The sequence below is a fragment of the Jaculus jaculus genome, chromosome 18 (genome assembly GCF_020740685.1).
Source record: "Jaculus jaculus isolate mJacJac1 chromosome 18, mJacJac1.mat.Y.cur, whole genome shotgun sequence".
NCBI classification, from domain to species: Eukaryota; Metazoa; Chordata; class Mammalia; order Rodentia; family Dipodidae; genus Jaculus; species Jaculus jaculus.
This window is the reverse complement of record NC_059119.1, coordinates 28,214,832-28,236,574: the sequence shown is the minus strand read 5'-3', so window position 1 is coordinate 28,236,574 and position 21,743 is coordinate 28,214,832. Positions and strand designations below refer to the sequence as shown.

General features: G+C 47.1%; 1 protein-coding gene across 4 annotated transcripts in view; it reads left to right on the top strand.

Annotated features, from left to right (window-relative positions):
• The first annotated feature begins 6,624 nt into the window (after nt 1-6,624).
• Arhgap22 (Rho GTPase activating protein 22) overlaps nt 6,625-21,743 on the top strand; it is a 207,331-nt gene continuing 192,212 nt past the window's right edge. For all 4 annotated transcript variants that reach the window (XM_045137705.1, XM_004658038.2, XM_012948667.2 and 1 more), the window contains exon 1: nt 6,625-6,676. In XM_045137705.1, the coding sequence (XP_044993640.1) occupies nt 6,625-6,676 (52 nt within the window). The remainder of the gene's footprint in view (nt 6,677-21,743) is intronic.

Here is a 21,743-nt window from a genome sequence, read left to right as displayed (position 1 = left end):
TACGGTCTTTCTCCACTTTGCTAGAGGTCAGAGAAGAATCTGGCTTCTCCTAATCTCTTTCTGCCTAAAGAGGTTCCCTCAGTAGATGTGTTTTTCCTTAAACTCTGCCTGAGTCCCTCCCTGGAAAGGAGTGCTCCTTTCCTAGAATAAAGAATCCCGGAAGGACTAAACCTGAACCTGACCTGGTGGCTGGTTAGCTCAGGCCCATTCAGAACCCATGGCAGGCCACAATCAGGGTTTCTAGGTGGGCTTCACTCTACTCTTGCCTCCTCATGGACAGACCTTGCTGTACTCTTTCCTTCTCTTAAGTGCTTTACGTTCCAGCTATAACCTAATACAGTTTCTCTAAACCTTATCTCCTGGTCTGGGTATGCCCATTCTTTAAATTCATATGACAAGAACCTGGTGGCCACTGACTGAGTGGGAGTCCATTGTGACCACACTAGCCCACCACCCTGAGTCTTGGTTTACAGCTCAGTCAAGAGCTGAGAAAGGTTCCGTCGCTCTCAAAGACACCCCAACCCCCATATCACATCGGCAAGGAGCCCTAATGCTTATATCAGTGAGCAGGGGTCCCCAGAAGACACCAGTAGCCAGCCTGAGGAGAGGGGCTGCCAAAACTTCTGAGCCAGTTGGCCCACTGCTAGCGACAGGCTCCAGACTCCTGGCTAAACTTGTGGGTCCCAGCCACCTGGCGGGTCCCGGGAAAGGTCCAAGGGCAGCTATGATCCAGCCATTGGCTTCCTGGAGCCCCACCTCACCAGGGTCTGGCATACTAAATGCTAAAGGTAGCCACATTCCCCACCACTCGCCACCAGCTCAATTTTAAACGTGCATGCAAACCCACACAGGGAAGGCAGCTGCGTGTTGGGTTATAAGGTGGCCATTCCAGCAGCATACTTTTTCATCCGTTATCTTGATTAGAGTGCAGAATTTTTTTTTTTAATCCTTGCCAAGGCACGGGTGAAGGACTGGTGGGGTATTTTCCATTGAGGTCCCCAGTAGCCATGGGGACTGATGGGGTCCAAGAACAGCACACCGCGTTCTTGCCTCTTTGCAAGCTAGCCTTGGTTAAAGAGGACACAAGCCGCAATGTGCCTCTGCGGAGCCCAAGTGAGGCCTGGGGGAGGCGCACTGGCCCATCTTCCTGAGTCTTGCCATTCAAATGCTGCTGGTAACTCTGGGGCCTCGGGAAATCAACTGATCTCTTCTAGTTGCAGTTTCCAAACCTATAAAAGTAGAGGGACAGAAAGGTGCCTGGGTTCAATTTCCCTGAACCCACATAAAGCAAGGTGCCAAGTGGCACGTGTGTCTGCAGTTCGTTTGCAGTGGAGACTCTGGCATGTGCACACACATATGTGCACACATGTTCAACTAAATCAATAATTTTTCTTGTTTGGTTTTTCGAGGTAGGGTCTTGCTTTGACCCCGGCTGACCTGGAATTCTCTATGTAGTCTCAGGGAGGCCTCAAACTCATAGTGATCCTCCTACCTCTGCCTCTTGAGTGCTGGGATTAAAGGCCTGTGCCACAACAGCCCGGCTTCAGTAAAAATTTTTAAAAGATTTGTTTTCAATGTAAAGTCTCACTCTAGCCCATGTTGATTTAGAACTCACTCTATAGTCCCAGGGTAGCCTCAAACTCAAAGCCATCCTCCGACCTCTGCTTCCTGAATTCTTGGACTAAAGGCATGGGCCAGCACACATGGCAAAAAAAAAAAAAAAAAAAAAAAAAAAAAAAAAAAAAGTGGAGGAACTGGGTGATGTAGGAACCTTGGGAAATGGCTCTTCTGCTGACTTCTGTCCCCGACTTCCTTCCTGTCTGGGGGGGGGTGGTGGAAATGAGGCTAGCCTTGAAGATTCTGCTGGTGAAAGACTCCGTGTGCAAAGCCTCGGGCATCTCACACACTGGGCATGTGGCGGGTGGGAAGGTGGAGTCACAGGGTAGCGCAGAGCCACCTCAAGTGCCCTCTAGACGCTACGAGGGATGCGGGAAGCTGGGCGACAGCGCCTCTTAATAACCACAAGGTGGCGCTGCACACCAGGCAACCCATGCAAGCTCCGTGCCGGCTGAGCAAAAGCCTACCCAGCAGAGGTCCGCCTGGCTGGGAAATGCTTCCCAAGCCACTGCAGCCTTAAGAGGCCAGCCAAGGAATGCCATCAGAGCATCATCCCCAGAGGCACCGAGGAGCCAGGAAGCCTGCCTTCTGCCTGGTGATGTTCAGCCTGTGCTGCATCCTGTCCTGCCCACTGGCTCTTCCCAGGGAGGCCTGGGGCAGAGCTAACGCCAGGGAGCCCGCAGGATGAGAAGTGGGGGTGGCGAGCCCAGGAACCCCCTCCTGGTGCTGAGGAAGGAGCCCCCGATGTTCGCGCACAGGCAGAAGCCTGGATCCCCCAGGTCCAGGTGAGCAGATGCCAACTGTGTCTTGGAGGCCTGGTCTCTGCTGCCAGGGCCCAGACACCCTCTAGGGGAGCCAGGAACCCTGAGATGGGTGAATGGAGACCTACGAGATGCACCCCGGGCCAGACCAGGCCCACAGGACACTGTGTCCACTCTTAGGAGCTGGATTTGCAAACCTCCCATTCTCAGCCACATTAAACAGCGCGGCTTGGAGTGCCTTACAGTTCCACAGTAATGACTCTCCTGCCGCTGTTGTCAGGCGGTAGGTAAACGTGTTTGGTGCTCAGCAGAGCCTAAGGAGTTGCTAGCTGTCAAGAAGGTCTGCAGGTGGGGTGATGGGGGACACAGGGCACTGTCCTCAGTCCAGGGTACGCCAGCTTTCTGTGTACTTCTTGCCAGAGAGGCTGAACCTGGCTGAGTCATCATCAGCAAACAACCTTGTACATTCAAGCCCCTCAAGACCCAGGTGTCTTCCTCGGCACGTCTCAGACTCACCCTCTGGTGACTGCCCTGCAAAGGACCCTAGCAAGGAGGTGACCCTAGGCGCTTCACTTGGCTGGGTGTGTGGCCTGCTCTTGAATGGTGGGTGAGGGGAAGGCTGGGGTGAGTGAATGTTCTTTTTCTCCCTGCCCCTGAAGCATCCTCCCTCTCCCTCCCTCCCTCTCTCTCTCTCTCTCTCAAGCCCTACAGGAGCACAATATTTATTTTTTTGACCTTCTGCCCTCCCCTTTGTCACAGTGCCTCAGTCTCTATTCTAGCAGGACTTCTGTATCCTGCTATCCCATGTCCCCTGTGGGCTGTCAACCCCGCCTGCTCCTGATGAGGCCCGCTTGGCTTGAGCCAGTCAGCTCACACATCTTGGGTTTGAGCTGTGCCGTAGACAGGTTGACCAGTGACCCAAGCCAAGACCTTGAGGAAATGAGGGTATGTTTATGATCCTGGGTGCGGGCCAGGCAGCTTCTCCGCCTAGAAGCTACGCTCTTTCCTCCTGCTGGAGAGGAGAGAAGGAATCTTCGCTCCTGGTGCCGCTTCCAGCATTTTGGTTAAGGAAGCAAACAGGAAACTTGAAGAGAAGCCCGAGCTCGGTTGGCATTGCCACACTGCTCGATCCAGCCATGCTGGGTGCCTGTATGATGAAGACTTCCTGCTAAAGGACACAGTGAGCTCCTTTGTAGCCTTGACGTCAGCTTCAATGACTCTTTTTTGTTTGTTTCTGTCGTTTTGTTTGTTTGTTTTTAGACAGGGTTTCATGGGTCCCAGGTTTGGAGTAGCTGCGTAGCTGAGGGTGATCTTGAACTTACCATTCTCCTGTTCCACCTCCTAAGTGTAGGGATGACGGGCATGTGCCGCCACGCTCAGCTTAGGCAGTACTGTGCATCGAACCCAGGGCTTTGTGCTAGGCAAGTACTCGGCCAAGCTACATCCCCAATGCTGACTTCTCTCTCCTTTTCTTTTCTTCGCCCACCCCCCCACCGCCCTGGTGGGGTTTCACTGTAGCCCAGGCTGACCTGGAATTCACTATGTAGTCTCAGGGTGGCCTCGAACTCATGGCATCGATTCTCTTACCTCTGCCTCCTGAGTGCTGGGATTAAAGGTGTGCACCACCACACCCGGCTTCTTTCTCTCTCTCTCTCTCTCTCTCTCTCTCTCTCTCTCTCTCTTTCTCTCTCTCTCATTCACAATGGAAAGACACCAAAAAGAAAGCAGGTAACTGACAAGATAGAAGGATCCCAGATAAAATGCAGGGGCTCAAGCCAGGCATGGTGGTGCATGCTTTTAATCCCAACACTCGGGAGGCAGAGGTAAAAGGATCACCAAGACTTAGAGGCCACCCTGAGACTACACAGTGAATTCCAGGTCAGCCTGGGCTAGAGTAAAATCTTACCTCAAAAGACTAAAATTAAAAAAAAAAAAAGAAAGAAGCAGGGGTTCCCAGTAAAGTCTGAAAGTGTTTCAGGTGAATGGTGACCACCACTTTAGCATGCCATGATTGGAACATGCTTACACAAATTTAACTGGGTACTTGTTTGTTTTTTGTTTTTTGTTTCTAATTCTACCTCATGTCCAAGCACACACAGCAAGGAAAATGAGAAAACTGGGCTTGAACCCAGAACCTTCTCATTTTAAACCTAGGACAGGAAAGCTGCCCATCACGTCCATCCCCTACACACACTTACACACCTTGTCCGCCCATCCCTCCCGGAGGACACTGAGAAGTGGTCACCCTGAGCCCCTCCGGCCCAGCCCCAAGGCCCTCAGCTCTTAGACCACCCTCCCCGCCGCCTGCCTCACTACCCAATGCCTGGGAGCTCCCATTCCGCTGTGAGCTCTGACCCGTCCGTGCTGGCTAAACTCCTGCACTTCTGGGTCCAGGGTCACGCTGGAAACTCAGATGTGTTCCCTCGTAGATTTAATGCTGAGCCACCGGCGCCAGATCAGTCCCCAGAGTCACAGTCTGCTCCCCTTCCCGTGCTGTCCCATTGCTCCTCCCTGGAAGACTGAGAGTCGAAAAGGCTGTCCTCAAATCCTAAGACACGGACTTATAGAGTACCCTGCCCACGGAATACTGTCCAGGATCCTCAAACCCCGGCCTCCGCCATCTGTAGGATGGTGGTAACAGTCCGAGTGCCCGCTTCCCCAAAGTCTAGGCTGGACGGGCACACCCCACACGGAGGTGACGTGCTTCCTTTGTCTTTAGGGCAGTGAGTGGTGGACGTGGTCACAGGCCTGATAGGAGCACAGCCGTGCGGCAAGGAGACAAGGCAGGTCGGGGGAGACTATTCTGGGTTTCTCCTCCCAGTTCATTCTCCACCTACAGGCATGCTGTATTGTGCTTAACAGCTGACACTGCCCCCCACTGCCTTAGAGCCTCGCCTTGGTTTTACGTCACCAGGACGCCTGTGTGAATGATGTCGACGGTGGCAGACACGTCAAGTGGCTGTTTTATACTCCGGATGTTTCTGTTTTCCACAACTGTCAATGATGCAGTCATGGTGTTAAAGTTTCCAAAAATAGAATGCAGAAGCTGCGTGCTTTGCAGCTGAGGTGCTCGGTGAGGGTATGGCACGGGCTTTGTGGATTCCCAGTGGGTGTGAGAACGAGTCCAGTCTCTCTCCTGGGACAGGCTTGGTGCACACCCCCTCAGGAGGCCGCAGGGAAAGCCAGGAGTCACCCTGCACAATCAAGGCCACCGTTTGTGCATGTGTCCCCTCAGCCAGGCCAGCGCATTACAAAAATCAAATCGAGGGCTGGAGAGCTGGCTCAGTGGTTACAGTGCTTGCTTACAGAGCTTGATGGCCCAGGTTCACCTTCCCCAGAAGCCACATGTATTTTTTTTTAAGCTGGGCGTGGTGGCACACACCTTTAATCCCAGCACTAGGGAGGCAGAGGTAGGAGGATCGCTGTGAGTTCGAGGCCACCTGAGACTACAGAGTGAATTCCAGGTCAGCCTGAGCTAGAGTGAGACCCTACCTATATATCTACCTATATATATATAAATATATATATATATATATATATATATATATATATATATATAAATAAATATATATATATATATATATATATATTTTTTTTTTTTTTTTTCCCGAGGGAGAGGGAAAGATAGAATCGGCGCGGCCAGGGCCTCTGCCACTGCAATCAAACTCCAGACGCTTTGCACCGCCCAGTGCACATGTGCGACCTTGTGTTTGCTCCACCTTGTCACCTTGTGCACCTGGCTTACGTGGGATCTGGAGAGAGATTGTACATGGGTCCTTAGGTTTTGTAGGCAAGTGCATTAACCACTAACCCATCTCTCCAGCTCTAAAATATTTTTAAAAATCACATCTGGCAGCTGGCAAGTAGTCAGGTCTCTGCGGTTCACAAGTCCCCTTACTTCCGCCGACGCCGCTCCGGGCAGCCTCTGTTCCTTCTGAGAGACAGTCGTCATTGCTGGCCCCATTTTACAGATTTGAGGAACTGATACCCAGCTCCTCTGTGACTTCCCCCAAGTCCAGTCCAGTACCTCCCGGTGCACATTCCTTCAAGAAACTCATTCCTCACACTACAGGCTTCGTGTTTGAAACCCAGGCAAACGCCAGATAAAGGGCATTCTAAATATATTTCTTTCCTATAGACTCTGATCTCCTGTTACTGGAAACCAGGAATTAGCTTGTCGGCCGAGGATGTGGTTGCTTCTCTCTGAAGAGCATACGGGAGAAATCTGCGCTCTGCCAGCTTCACCATGCTGCCCACAGCTTCCAGCAAAAGAAGGACCTTCGCCGCCAGATATTTCAGTAAGGATTTCGTTCTGCTGATGTGGGGAATGGTTGCTGGTGGGCTTCGCTTCTTGCTTGCAGGCAGAGTCACCTGAGGCCATTTCAGTCTTGTGGGCTAAGGGCACCAAGCAGCATCCATGACTGAGCTCCTACCCTCCTTCAGCTTTCAGAACTGGCTGGTGACCTGGCACTCAGCTCTGAACATAGCTGTCTGCTCTGTGCCTACCTGACAAGCCAGCTCCAACATGACAGCCGATAGTCAGGGAGCTTTGGCTCCAGTGGCCAAGGGCTCTGATGACACTAAAGTCTGTGGGAACCGCTGTGTCCACAGAAGGCTGTGGTGCCAGGCAAGGCCTTTGCTGGGAGTGACAAGGTGACTCTGTATCTGAGCCTGGAGACAATGCAGCCTGACAGAAACAGGGAGGCTGGTTCTGTAGTACCAGGGAGTTCTGGGGGAGTCATGGTTATCTGAAGTAGAAGAAAGGTCAGATGTTGTCTGGGCGTGTACTGCTGGTGCCGGGACATATAGGTAAAGGCTATTATAGATGCTGCTCAAGTGTGTGGCTCTGGCCAGATCCCAGTATCAATGCGAAAGACACAGGTCTCACTCACAGGAGATGAGAAATATAAGTGACTGTGGCCAGGGAACACTGATTCATGTTAGCCTAACTACATGTTCCCATGTGTTAACAATTTCATGTAGGTTTTATAGTTACAGAACAAAAGAAAGTCAAAAATCAACGCACTTTTCAAATATATTGACTGACCATCAGGTAGGCGGGTTACAGCGAAACGAAGAAATCTCCGCCGTAGGTTTCAGGTATTATCTGATGACATTCTTAGCTCTTGGGTTAGTAGAAGCTGGTGGTCTATCAGTGCATTCCAAAAAGGTTTCACCTTTTTTTTTTTTTAACCAGGAAGTTAGGTTCGACCCAGAGGTGAGCTGTAAAGGCTATTTAAGGGCTAAAGGTAGCCCAAGGCAATTAGGCTCTGAACTTGCAAAGTACATCTCTCTGTGATCACAGGAGTTATATCAATCTATTCAGCCTTGCTAGAAGTTGGTGTAGCAAATGTAGCGTTTTCTCTGGGAACTTTTAGTTCATACCAGGCAGGGCTGCTCATAGGGTGATGTTCCCTGGTCATCTGGGACCTGGGCACCCATTGTCAGGTGAAGCTGGCAGGAGAGATGCCTTCAGTGGTCTGCCCTATCCCCCAACACCCTCCTACATAGAATGAGTGGAGGCACTGTCCAGAATCTCTGGCCTCCTTCCCTAGAGGTTGGGGTTTAATTGACGTTTGGTGGCTCCCAGGCAGTGGCATATTTTCAAGCTGCCACCAGCCTCAGACGGTAGGCAGTGTGCAGGAGCCCTCGGGTGCCACTTGGCAGTCTTGCCAGGCTCAGAGCAGGCATGTGCGGGGTGAGGAGGGAACCAGTGCTTAGAGACTGGACTGGGCGCACAGGAAGCTCATGCTGGACTCTGTCTGGGCTGGGCTGTTGCTGGGAACGTGTCTCCCTTTGGTTTTCTGGGTGAAGGCGGAGAGAAGAGCAGTTGAGAGCCTGGGGATCTGACAATATGGGGGGGGGGGAGCAGGGGGTGGTCACAGCCACCATCCAGCTTCAACGCGAAAGTCACTGGCTTTTGTGAGAGGTCCAGTCACCAGATTTGTTTGGAATAATTGTCCCCCTTTGACAGAGGGTAGGAACCAATCCCTTGAGAAAGGGACAAAGGTGATATTGTATGTGAATGTAATGAAATAAACTGAATTAATTTTTGTATTAAAGTGGAATTGACATGATCTAATATTCACAGTTTTGCAGTGAAAAGTCCATACACACGGAATGTTGTGTGGCCACCACCTCTGTCTAGCTAGAGGAAGCATTTTCCTCACCCAGAATATGTAGCAGTCATCAAGCAGGCCACACCCAGTAACCTCAGCCCTGGCAGCCTTCCCCCCACCCCGTCCCTGCCCTCCCCACGTCCCCTGTCTCCCTGCTCGGTAGCTCTGATAAGTAGACATGTAACCTTCTGTGTTGGACTTTTTCACTCAACCTATCTGTGACATAGCAAGTATCCGTGCGGCTTTCCTTCGATTTTATTTTATTTTGGTTGTTTGAGGTAGGGTCTCGCTCTAGCCCAGGCTGACCTGGAATTCACTCTGTAGTCTCAGGGTGTCCTCGAACTCACAGTGATCCTCCTACCCGTGCCTCCTGAGTGCTGGGATTAAAGGTGTGCGCCACCATGCCCGGCTCCTATATCTTTCCTTTTGCTTACACAATTATGTGGCCAAGCTGATCTCAAATACTTGTGCAACTTTGAGAAGTAGGACAGTATCATTTCATGGCAAGAGCTCACTAGGGCAGGGAGATGCTGTCTCTCTTTCCAACCTTTGATCTGATAGTGATAGTGATGGTCTCTCTCTCTCTCTCTCTCTCTCTCTCTCTTTCTCTCTCTTTCTTTCTCTCTCCTTTCTTCCCTCACTCCTATAAAATATTATTGAGGAACATGAGTTTGCTTTTCTAAAAATATTTTTATCTATTTATTTGTAAGCAGAGAGAGAGAGAGAAGAGAGACAATGGTGCCCCAGAGCCTCCAGCCTCTGCAAAGGAACGCCAGATACATGCACTTCTTTGTGCATCTGGCTTTACATGGGTTCTGGGGAATTGAACCTTGGATCATTCCACTTTGCAGGCGAGTGCCTTAACTGCTGAGCCATCTCTCCAGCCCATGAGTTTACTTTTCTTGTTTGTTTTTCAAGGTAGGGTTTTGCTCTAGCCCACACAGGCTGACCTGGAATTCACTGTGTAGTCTCAGGGTGGCCTTGAACTCATGGTGATCCTGCTACCTCTGCCTCCCGAGTGCTGGGATTAAAGGTGTGGTCACCATGCCTGGCTTGAGTTTGCTTTTGACTGAAATTCTCAGGGATTTTGGATAAGTACATGGTTTTTAGGGGTTAGATTCTGCTGTGGTAGCTCACTTCTTCGCTTTGCACACAATTTCTGCCAGATCAAGGTCCTGCCTAAGCTTTCCTTCTAGCGGGAAGCAAGGGTAAGCTCTCGCTGTGGCCCCTTCACTGACCTATGGCTGCCTCTGCTCACCAGCTCCCCTAGGCTCCCCCCACTTTTCTACTTGGTTCTCCCCTAAGGACTGCAGCTTCTCCCTATAGTTGACCCTCTTGCCGCGCCCCTCCCCCCACCAATCCCAGGAGACACTGATGGCTGGATCATGGTGCTAAGACAGTGGCCTCTTTCCATTCCCAGAGAGTGTCTGCAAAGAGGAGAAGGCCTTTGAATACATCCTCTCCTCTCGGATGGAGGCCAGAGACAGAGTGGGGGTGCCGTATCGCGGTCCTCCCCCATGCCTCTGGTAAAACCATGCCCTCTCCCCTTACTGCAGATGGCGGACGTGTAAGAGGTGGAAATCTCCTCAGATCCGTCATGCACTCCGCTAGACCACTGACTGCTTCTCACTGGCCTCCTGGGCTCTCCTCCTCTGTTACCTATCACACCATCTCCTGCCATATCTCCTACTCATTCGACACCAGCCATGCCAGCCTCCTCACTAGCTCAGACATGCCAGGGCTTCACCTGTTCTCTGTCCACTTTCCAGAAATCTTCACTTCCAAATTGCCTTGAAAGTTTTGCCTAAACCTCCCTTGTCGCTGGGGCCTTCTCTGACCGCCTGATCCAGAATGGAGTAGGTTGTACCATCGTCAGGCCTCAGCTCTCAGATCTCAAAGACCATAAGGTGTAGGTCCTGTCTATCACACTGATAGCAACACCCAGAGTGATGGAGCAGTGAGACCTTGAGGCGAGAGAGCAAGCTTTTGGTCAGGCCTCATGTCGGTGAAGAGATCCTCAGCCTGGAAATAGCACACTCCACTCACATCTATGGGCCTCAAAAAACACTGCCCCAGTGACCACCGGGATGACCCCAAAGGCAGCATGGTGCTGAGAAGAAGTGACAGAGGAATGCTCAGCCCTGAAACATCTCTATCACATCTTCCAAGGCCCAGGGTCCATTGCGGAAGAGGTGGCGGAAGGGATGGAAGGGCCAAAGGAAGGGCACCACTCCTTACAGTGCAGCTGCCCAGACAGAAGTTGGCCTCGATATCCATGACCTCCCAGTGCCTAGCAATGCCTTCACAAGACCCTCATAATAGGAAAAGACGATGACATCAAAATACTAGAGAGACTAACGTAGAGAGGGAGGGGATATGATGGAGAGCAGAGTTGTGAAGGGGAAAGTGGGGGAGGGGAGGAAATATCACAGTTCATTGTCTGTAAGTGTAGAAGTTGTCAATAAAAACTTAAATTAAAAAAGAAACACTGCCCCAGTAATTCACAGGTGTCCTGGAAGTATAGTCCTACATGTATTTTAGAAGAGGGGGACTGGCAATACTAATGACCACACCAACGACCACCTAATGACCGCACTCATTACAATCTCGCCCGAGCGTCGTGCGTACATTTCTTGCTTTATTTGTCTCCACTCTACTTGCTATTGTCTTAGATGATCAATTTAGGAAGAGAGAAGGCTCACTGCTTTTGAGGTCTCAGGCCAGGACCACTTGGCCGGCTTACTTCGGGCCTGTGGCAAGGCAGTGCACAGCGCAGGCATGCGGCGGAGCAGGCCAGGAGCTAAAGAAGAGGAACAAGAAGAGCCAGAGTCCCACGGCCTCCTTCAAGGACATTCCCCCCTGCCAAGACCTGAAGACTTCTGCTTCTTAAAGGTTCCACTGCTTTCCAGTCACAGCACCCTGGAGGCCAAGCTTTCAGCATAACGGCCTCTGAGGGGACATTGAAGATCCTACTTAGAACAGTTAGTATCTTTTTTTTTTTTTTTTTTTTTGGTTTTTTGAGGTAGGGTCTCACTCTGGCCCAGGCTGTCCTGGAATTCACTATGTAGTCTCAGGGTGGCCTCTAACTCTCAGCGATCCTCCTACCTCTGTCTCCAGAGTGCTGGGATTAAAGGTGTGTGCTGCCACACCCAGCTTAATACCATTTTTCTACAGCAATGAATCTTAGCAGCTTCATTGATGTGTACGGTACAGATAATGAAGCCACCACTTGTAAATGCACCGGTCAATGACTTTCAGTCCACTTAGAGAGTTGTCCAGCTGTCATCATAATCTAGTTTTAGGACACTTTATAAATTTCTTACAAACAGGAAGTGAAGGGAGAAAGAGAGAATGGGCTGAACTCCAGATGCATGTGCCACCTTGTGCATTGGCTCTATGTGGGCACTGGGGATTTGAACCTGGGCCAGCAAGCTTGCAAGTAAGTGCCTTAATTGCTAAGCCATCTTCCCAGCCCTGTTTTAGGACGTTTTTGTCAGCCCATAAACTTCCCCTGAGCTCATTTTCCATTAGTCCCCAGTCCCGAATCCAGTTTATTGAACAGGGTTCTGTCTACAAATTTCCCGTTCCTGGGTATTTTATCTAGATGCAATCAGGCTTGTCCCAAACAGCCTGAGTAAGGTTTTGAGGCTCACCCTCATCCCTGCGGCCTCGCTGTGAGCTCGACGAGATGCAGTTGTGCGGACGTGCGCTCCGCTTGTCCAGTTCCTGGAGTCCAGAGATGTTTTCAGCTCTCTGTTCTCAAGAACCCCGCTACTGTGAGCATCTCCATACATGTGTTTCCACTGACCGGTGGTCTCATTGCCCTCGCTGGGCCATATGATAAATTTATTTAAGAAACCATGGATGCCTTTTTCAGTCTGTGTACCAGTTTTCATTCTCACCCATAGGTGAGGATCCCAGTTGCTCCCTACCCTCCACGACATCGGCTACAGTCCTGTTTGGGAGAGTGATCCCAGTGGATAACAGGGATCAGAACGTTGGGAGCTTGAAATGCACTTGCCTAACAACTCATGATGCTGGGCCATACTTTTCTTGCCGATTAGCCATTTTTATGCTTTCTTTGGCAATGTGCCTGTTCAAACTCGTTGCCCAATTTTTAATTGGGCTGTTTTATTACTAGAGTTGTAAAACTTTTTTATATACTCTAGGTAGGAATTTTATTTTTTTTACCACATACACAATCTGCCAACATTTTTCTCCAATGCAGCTTGACTTCATTTTCTTAATGGTGCACTTAATTCTGGAAATTTTAAACTGAATGTTAAATTTTGATGAAGTCTCATTTATTTTTCTTGGTACATCATGATTTTACGTGGTATTTAGGAGCTTTTGCCTAAAGTGAACATCACAAGTGTTTTCTCCTATGCTTGCTTCTAGAAGTTGTTTCATTGTAGCACTTACATTTAAGTCTATGACAATTGTTTTTGTTTTGTTGTTGTTTTATATTTCAAGATAGCTCAAGATGGCCTGGAACATATTACATAGTCCACCTTTATGTTGCATTCATGATCCTCCTGCCTCAGTCTCCAGAGCGCTAGGGTTCTAGGCATGTGCCCAACTTAGATCTATAATACATTTTGTGTTAATTTTTATCTATAATGTGAATCAAAGTCAAAGGATTTGCTTTGCTTTCGTGGCAAGTGGAGAGCCAATTTTTCCAATACATTTGATAGAAAATTATCTTTCCCCTCATTTGATTGTCCAAGGACATTTGTACACAGACATGGACTGCAGAGATTTAACGCTGGATCCTTGACACTATTTGTTGCAATCAGGTTCACGTTGCTGGCAGAAATCACCCGACCAAGACCAGCTTGTGGAGGGAATAAAAAGGCTTATTTTGGCTTACAGGCTCGAGGGGAAGCTCCATGATGGCAGGGAAAACGATGGCATGAGCAAACGGTGGACATCACCCCCTGGTATAGCAACAGGAGAGTGTGCCAAACACTGGCAAGGGGAAACTGGCTGTAACACCCATAAGCCGGCCCCCAACAATACACTCCCTCCAGGAGGTGCTAACTCCCAAATCTCCATCAGCTGGGAACCTAGGGTTCAGAGCACCTGAGTTTATGCGGGACGCCTAAACCAGACCACCGCAACACTCCACCCACCTTCACCCCTATCTCGTACCAATGCCACGCTATCTTGGTTAGCATCCCTCGGGGCATGTTTGCAATCAAGTAGCCTCAGAGTCTATTCTTTCATAAAATTATTTTTGCCTCTTCCCAAGTCCTTCGTGTTTTTATGTAAAACTTGAGATCAGCGTGTCCATTTCAACCCTAAATAAAGGCTCCTGTGACTTCGATCTGGTCACATTTGAACTTTAGGCCAATCATGTGCTGGTGGCACAGTCAGTCAGCGCACAGTACTTATATGAACTTGAGGCCAACCTGAAGAGAGAGGGGTGTCACCCGGACAGTGCTGAGCCTTCGGCTTCGTAAACAGAGGGGTGCCCCTATGTATTCACTTCTTCCTTAGCTTCTCAAGATCACCGAAGGGCTTTGTGTTTTATAATGTCCTTATATAAACATCAACGTCGAACAGATTCTCCTCATTCTTCTCACCCCCTCTCTCCCCCTGTTAGTTCCCTTTGTGCCCCAGAGAGAGTCATTTATTTTATTTTATTTTATTTTATTTTATTTTATTTTATTTTTTTTATTTATGAGAGAGAAAGTAGGCACTCCAGGGCCTCCAGCCACTGCAAAAGAACGCCAGATGCATGTGTCACCTTGTGCATCTGGCTTATGTGGGTCCTGGAGAATCAAACCTGGATCCTTAGGCTTCACAGGCAAGGGCCTTAACTGCCAAGCCATCTCTCCAGCCTCAGAGTCACTTCATTCATGTCATAGCTGTACACATGATATCTATATAAAACCTAGGAACTGCCAGGCATGGTGGCACACGCCTTGAATCCCAGCACTTGGGAGGCAGAGGTAGGAGGATCTCTGTGAGTTCAAGGCAACCCTGAGACTACATAGTGAATTACAGGTCAACCTCAGCTAGAAAGGGAGACCTTACCTCAAAAAAAGGGGGTGGGAACATTTTTTTTTTTTCTTTCTGAGACTGGCTAAATTTGCTTCACATGAATATCTCCAGTTACATTGTCCATTTTCCTTCAAGTGAGATAAGTTCACTCTTTATAGCTGAAAAAAAAATCTATTGTGTGTGTGTGTGTGTGTGTGTGTGTGTGTGTGTGTGTGTGTCGCATTTTCTTAATCCATCCCTCTGCTGTTGGACACGAGGCTGGTTTCAGAACTTTGCTATTATGAATAGTGCTGCAATAAACATTGATGTGCAAGGATTTCTGTGATGTGTTGACTCAGAGTCTGTGAGACGAATACCCAGGAGTGTTGTAACTAGGTCATATGGTAAATCAGGATTTTTTGAGGTAGGGTCTTGCTTTAGCCCAGGCTGGCCTGGAATTCACTATGCAGTCTCAAGGTGGCCTTGAACTCACAACAATCCTCCTACTTCAACCTCCTAAATGCTGGAATTAAAGGCATACGTCACCATGCCTAGCTCTATTTGCTTTTTTAAGGAACTTCCATACTAACTTCCATAGTGGCTGGTCTAATTTACATCCTCACAAACCAACATTGTTTAAGGCTTCTCTCTCTTTCTTTCTTTCTTTTTACTATTTTATTTCATTTATTTGAGGGAGGGAGAGATGAAGGGGAGAAAGAGGCAGAGAGAGAGAAGGGGCACACCAGGGCTTTCAGCTACTGCAAATGAACTCCAGATGCATGAACCCCCTTGTGCAACTGACTTACATGGGTCCTGAGGAATCAAACCTGGGTCCTTAGGCTTTGCAGGCAAGCACCTTAACCGCTAAGCCATCTCCGCAGCCCAAGGCTTCTCTCTTATCGACATCCTCACAAGCATTTTTAAAATTTGTTTTCTTAATGACAGCCTTTCTGTCTGTGGTAAAATACAACCTCAATTTTTTGAGTTAAAAATATTATTTATTTATTTATTTATTTGCAAGCAGAGAGCAATAGAGAGAAGAGAGAATGGACATGCCAGGGCCTGTAGCCACTGCAGATGAACTCCAGATGCATGAGCCACTTTGTGCATCTGCCTTTACATGGGTACTGAGGAACTGAACACAAGTCATTAAGCTTTGCAAGAAAGTGCCTTAAATTCTGAGCTATCTCTCTACTCCCAATTTCAATTTTAGTTGACTATTTTTCATGTTTATTGGCCATATGTATTTCATCATTTGTGAATTGTCTGTTCATTTCAGCAGCCCACTTATTGATTGGATTGTTTGATTTCCTGTTATTTTATATTCTGACATAGATATGAATCTGCTATTAGATGGCTAGCTAGCAAAGATTTCTCCCATTCTGTAAAATGCTTCTTCACTTGGTAACTGTTTTCTTTGCTCTACATGAACTTTTTAATGTCATGAGGTCCTATTTGTCAATTGCTGACATTATTTCCCAAGTAAGACAGTCCTTGCACATGCCTATGGAAGTGCTCTTTCTACTGTTTCCACTAGCAGTTTCAGGTTTTCCTTTAAGGTCTTTAATACATTTGGAGCTAATTTTTGTACAGGGTGAAAAATAGGGATCTAGCTTCATTCTTCTACATGTGGATATCCAGCTTTCCAGAGCTATGTGGTTTTTCATAAGTCCTTAATTCATTGTTAAATGTATTTCCATGTGGTTTATTCCTTTTGATACTATTGTGAGTAGTGTTGCATTCCTAATTTCATTTTTGAATTTTTGGGGGGTTTTCATACTTTTTATTAGTATTATTATTAACGACATATTTCATATGGCTACATCATGCCTTAGTACCTTCTTTTCCCTCGTCTCTACTCCCGTTCTGTTGGGGACCATCCTCAGTGGGGTTGCAGGTATCCCTAAATTTTGAATTTTTCCACTTGATCTTGGCCAAAAGGCTGAGAAGCAATCATTTTTTAAATTTTTATTTATTTATTTGAGAGAGAGAGAGAGAGAATGGGCACACCAGGGCCTCCAGCCACTGCAAAAGAACTCCAGATGCATGTGCCACCTTGTGCATTTGGCTCATGTGGGACTTAGGGAATCAAACCTGGATCCTTTGGCTTTGCAGGCAAATGCCTTAACTGCTAAGCCATCTCTCCAGCCCAAGAAGCAATCATTTTCGAATTGTTGCTACTAACATAAGAATTACAACAGATTTTTATATGTTCGTCTTGCATTTTGAGACCTTTGAGAAACCTGTTAGTTCTGTAACTTTTTTTTTTTTTTTCTGTTGGTCCTTGTGATTATTTTCCAAATACAGGATCATCTCATTGGCAAATAAAGACAGTTTTCTTCCTTTCTAATTTGGATGGTTTGGGTTTCTCTGTCTTTCTTGCTCTTCCTCCCTTCTTTCTGTTCCCCTTTTTCTACGTCTTTCTCTTGCCCTGGCCTGAACTCACTCATGGCACAATGCTGACAAGAAGTCAGACAAGGGCTGGAGCGATAGCTTAGTAGTTAAGGTGCATGCTACGAAGCCTAAGGGCCCAGGTTCGATTCTCTACGTAAGCCAGATGCATATGGTGGTGCATGCATCTGGAGTTGGTTTGCAATGGCTGGAGGACCTGGTGCACCCATTCTTTCTTTCTTTCTCTCTCTCTCTCTCTCTCTCTCTCTCTCTATCTATCTCCCTCTTCTCTCTCCCTCTCTCTATCCGTAATAAATAAAGAAATAAAAAAAAATCTTTAAAACATAAATCTTTAAAAAAAATTGGGCCACAATGGGAACTCTAGCCATTGTCTTTATTTTAGAGGGAAGACATTCAATTTTTCACAATTCTATGCCATGCTGAAAATTCTGTACTCTGTATTTTTCATAGATACCTTTGTTAGTGCATGTGTCTGTGTGTATGTGCACCATGTGTACGTATGTGTGTGCATGTTCATGTGTGTGCTGCAGCGTCATATGGAAGGCAGAAGACAACCTTTCACGTGTTGAGCCTCGCCTTCAGGGCCACTCATACACCATGCTGCAGTTGCCAGGCAGACAGGCCCAGGGGCTTCTGGGAGTTAGTCCTGCCTCTGCCTCCCTTCTTGCAACGGGCTTGCTGGGATTTCTTTATTTGGTGGGGGCCATTGTCTCACTCTAGCCCAGGCTGACTCTGTAGTGGCAGACTGGCCTCCAACTCACGGAAATCCTCCTACCTCTGCCTCCCGAGTGCTGGGATTAAAGGTGTGCGCCACCACGCTGGGCAGCTCGCTAGGATATCAGGAGCTCCCCACAGCTGCTGTCCATTATGGGGGGAATGGGATGAGGATTCTAACGCAAATGCTCATGCTTGTATGGAAAGTGCTTTATCCGCCACAGACACCGTCATTAGACTGACTAATTTTCCTTCTATTCAAAGTTTTTTGATAGTTTCTTTTAAAATATCATAGCCATTTGAGTTTGCCAAAATACTTCCATTCCCCCGTTGAATGACCATATAGTTTTTTAATCCTCAATTCTATTAGTATCTGGATATGATCTAAGCATTGCATTAGTTGGTTACTCGGGTATTAAACTTATCTCACAGTCCTGAAGTAACCCTATATGCTCATTGTATATAATTATTTTTGTATCTTGCTGAAATTTACTTTGCCAACATTTTCTGGTGCACTTATGAGGCAAAACTTCGTTGAGGATGCTGGGCTGGGGTTTTCTTGTGCACAGTCTTCTCTGGCTTTGGCAGTAAAGCGACAGTGACCTCAAAGAGTAGGTTGGAAAGTGACCTTCCTCCCTCCTCCTCCCAAAGACCTAGTTACTGAAGCATCCTGTCTGAGATGTTGGGTAATTTGTCTTCCTAGGATTCAACCTGCTTCGTCCAAGCTCTCACTTTGTTGATCTAGGGTTGCTTACGGCATTCCTTTATAATATTTTTATAATTCCTGTACGGTTCATACAAGTCTCCTTGATTTAAAATATATATATCGTTTCATTTATTTGTTTGAGAGAGAAAGAAGCAAACACGGAGAGTGAGTTTGGGCATGCAAGGGCCTCCTGCTACTGCAAACAAACTTCCAGATGCACACACCACTTTGCTCATCTGGCTTTATGTTGGGACTGGGGAATTGAGCCCAGGCTTTTAGGCTTTGCAAGTAAGTGCCTTTAGCCACTGATCCATCTCTCCAGCCCCTGATTTTTAAATTTTTTTGATCAATCTGGCTTTAAAAAATTGTTGGTTTTATTAGCATTTTCAAAGAACTAATTTTTGTTTTTCGAGGTAGGGTCTTGCTCTAGCTCAGGCTGACCTGGAATTTGCTATGTAGTTTCAGGATGGCCTCCAACCCACTGTGAACCTCCTACCTCTGCCTCCCAAGTGCTGGAATTAATGGTATGTGCCACCATGTCCTGCTCAAAGAACTAAATTTTCTTGTTTCATTGATTTTTCTCTGAAGTTTTCCTGCTTTCTAGGTCATTGGCTTCTGAATTTCTGCTCTAATCTTATTTTTTAGTTTTTATTTTTATTTATTGATTTTGGTTTTTCGAGGTAAGATCTCACTCTAGCTCAGGCTGACTATGTAGTCTCAGGGTTGCCTTGAACTCACGGCAATCCTCCTACATCTGCCTCCCGAGTGCTGGGATTAAAGGTGTGCGCCACCACGCCCGGGTTCTAATCTTTTTTTTAATAGACATATGTGTGTGTTGTGCATATGTGGGCAGGTGCTCATATGTGTGTGGATATAGGTACACATGTGTCTGCATGAATGTAGAGACCAGAGGTTGATGTTGGGTAACTTCCTCAGTTGCTCTCTGTTGTTATTTTTTAATATATTTTATTTATTTATTTATTTATTTATCTGGGAGAAAGAGGCAGAGAGAATGGGGGAGCAGAGAAAATGGGTGCACCAGGGCCTCCAGCCACTGCAAACGAACTCCAGATACATGCACTCCCATGTGCATCTGGCTTACATGGGTCCTGTGGAATTGAAACCTGGAGCTCACCACCTCAACCTAGACTAGCTAGCCAGCAAACCCTGTGGGTTCTCATGTCTCCACCTACCCAGCACCAGGACTGCACGTGCACATTGCTCCCCCTGGCTTTGACATGGAGGCTGCGGATGCAAACTTAGGTCCACAGGCTTGGACGGCAATCCCTTTGCCAATGGAGCTGTTGCCCCAGCCACCTTATCAGCATTTTTATGGCATATCTTTTCCTATCTTTTTCCTGTCAGTTGGTACCTTTGAATCTGTGACTTGTCTCTTATAGAAAGCACACACAGATCTTGCTGTTTGCACACAACGTACTTGATTTGGATATAGCATACTCCCCTACACTCACATAGGAGCTTGATCCTTAAAGTCATCTGCCAATGATATTAGAAGAGTGGAGTTTGGACTGGGGAGATGGCTCAGTGATTAAAGGCACTTGCTTGAAAGTCTGCTGGCCAGGGCTCAATTCCCCAGTACCCACATAAAACCAGATGCGCAAAGTGGCACATGTGTTTGGAGTCCATTTGCAGGGGCAAGAGGCCCTAATGTGCCCATATTCTCTCTTTGTCTCCTTTCTTCCTTCCCTCTTCCCCACCTCACAAAAAAATAAACACAGTTTTCAAATTCCTTACAAAAAAAGAAGAGTTGTTCAGAGGTGCAACCTTTGGGAAGTGATCTGTTCTAGATAAGGTCATTAGGGTGGAGCCTCTATGATTAAACCTTGGCCTTCCTGTGTCTTGCCACATGACACTTGATGCTTGTTTGGGAGAAAGTCATTAACAGACGCAGCCCCTAGATCTTAAACCTTTATAAACCCCCTTTCTTTATAAAATAACCTTCCTCTGATACTTTGTTACAGGAAGTAGACTAATCTAATATGTATGTTTTCCCTTTTGATTGGGTATTTGGACTATTCACTTTTAATGTAATTCTTTAATTTTTTTAAATTTTTTTTGTTTTCCAAGGTAGGATTTCACTCTAGCTCAGGCTGACCTGGAATTCACTATGTAGTCTCAGGGTGGCCTCAAACTCATGGCGATCCTTCTACCTCTGCCTCCCGAGTGTTGGGATTAAAGATGTGCGCCACCACACATGGCTTCTTTAATATTTTTATTAAATTTCCTTTTTAAATATTATTTATTTATCTACTTGACAGAAAGAGAAAGAGGCGTACACACACACACATATATACATATATATAGATGGCAGGGGAGGAAGGGGAGAGAATAGGCACACCAGAGCCTGCCACCACTGCAAATGAACTCCAGATGCATGTGTCACCTTGTACATCTGACCTTATTTGGGTACTGGGGAATTGAACCTGGGTCTTTAGACTTTGTAGGCAAACGCCTTAACCGCTGAACCATCTTCCCAGCTCTTAATGTAATTCTTGTCTCCTTTTGCTGTTGTTTCTCTTTCACCATACTTTCTGGTATACCATTTCAGTTTGTCTATTTTTCACTTGTATTATCATTTTAACGGGGTTGTTCTAGGAATATAATGTCCATTTTATCTCAATTAATTTGGATTAACACTTAAAGTCCAATAAAACAGAAAGTTCATTCCAAAACAGCTCCATTTCCCCTTCCTTCTTTGCGTCATTATCATGCATATATTATGCCGACATGTGAAGGGGACAATAATATGCTATTATAGTTATGGCTTTATACACACTATGTTGTCCAAAGATGGGAAACATAAGCTTACAGAATTTTCATGTTAATCCTCATTTTTACATCTCTGGTGTTCTTAGTGGAAACTTTCTTTTATTTATTTATTTATTTACTTGAGAGAGAAAGAAGTGGGAGGTGGGGGGGAGAATGGGTGCGACAGGGCCTGCAGCCACTGCAAACAAACTCCAGACATGTGCGCCCCTTTGCGCATCTGGCTAACGTGGGTCCAGGGGAATCGAACCTGGGTCCTTTGGCTTCGCAGGCAAATGCCTTAACCATCAAGCCATCCCTCCTGCCCGGAAATCTTCTTTAGTATTTCTAGCAACCCAGATCTGCCAGCAAGGAGCTCTGTCAGTCTTAGTTTACGCAGTACAGGTATTGTTTTGCCTTCCCTGTTGAAGGACAGCCTCTTTGACCCGAGGTTCTTGGCTACATTTTAATTTCTCTTTTGGCACTTTGGCCTTGTCCTTCTACTTCGAGCCTCCATTGTTGAGAGGTGACAAGGGTCTGCCACATAAATGCTCTGCACTGTGTAAGCTTTCTCTGTCATCTCCTCTCCCCATCACACTGAGCCAGCCTTTTTATGTCCTTTTTTCTCTTGTCTCTGCCTGGTTGGCATGTATTACATGTGTA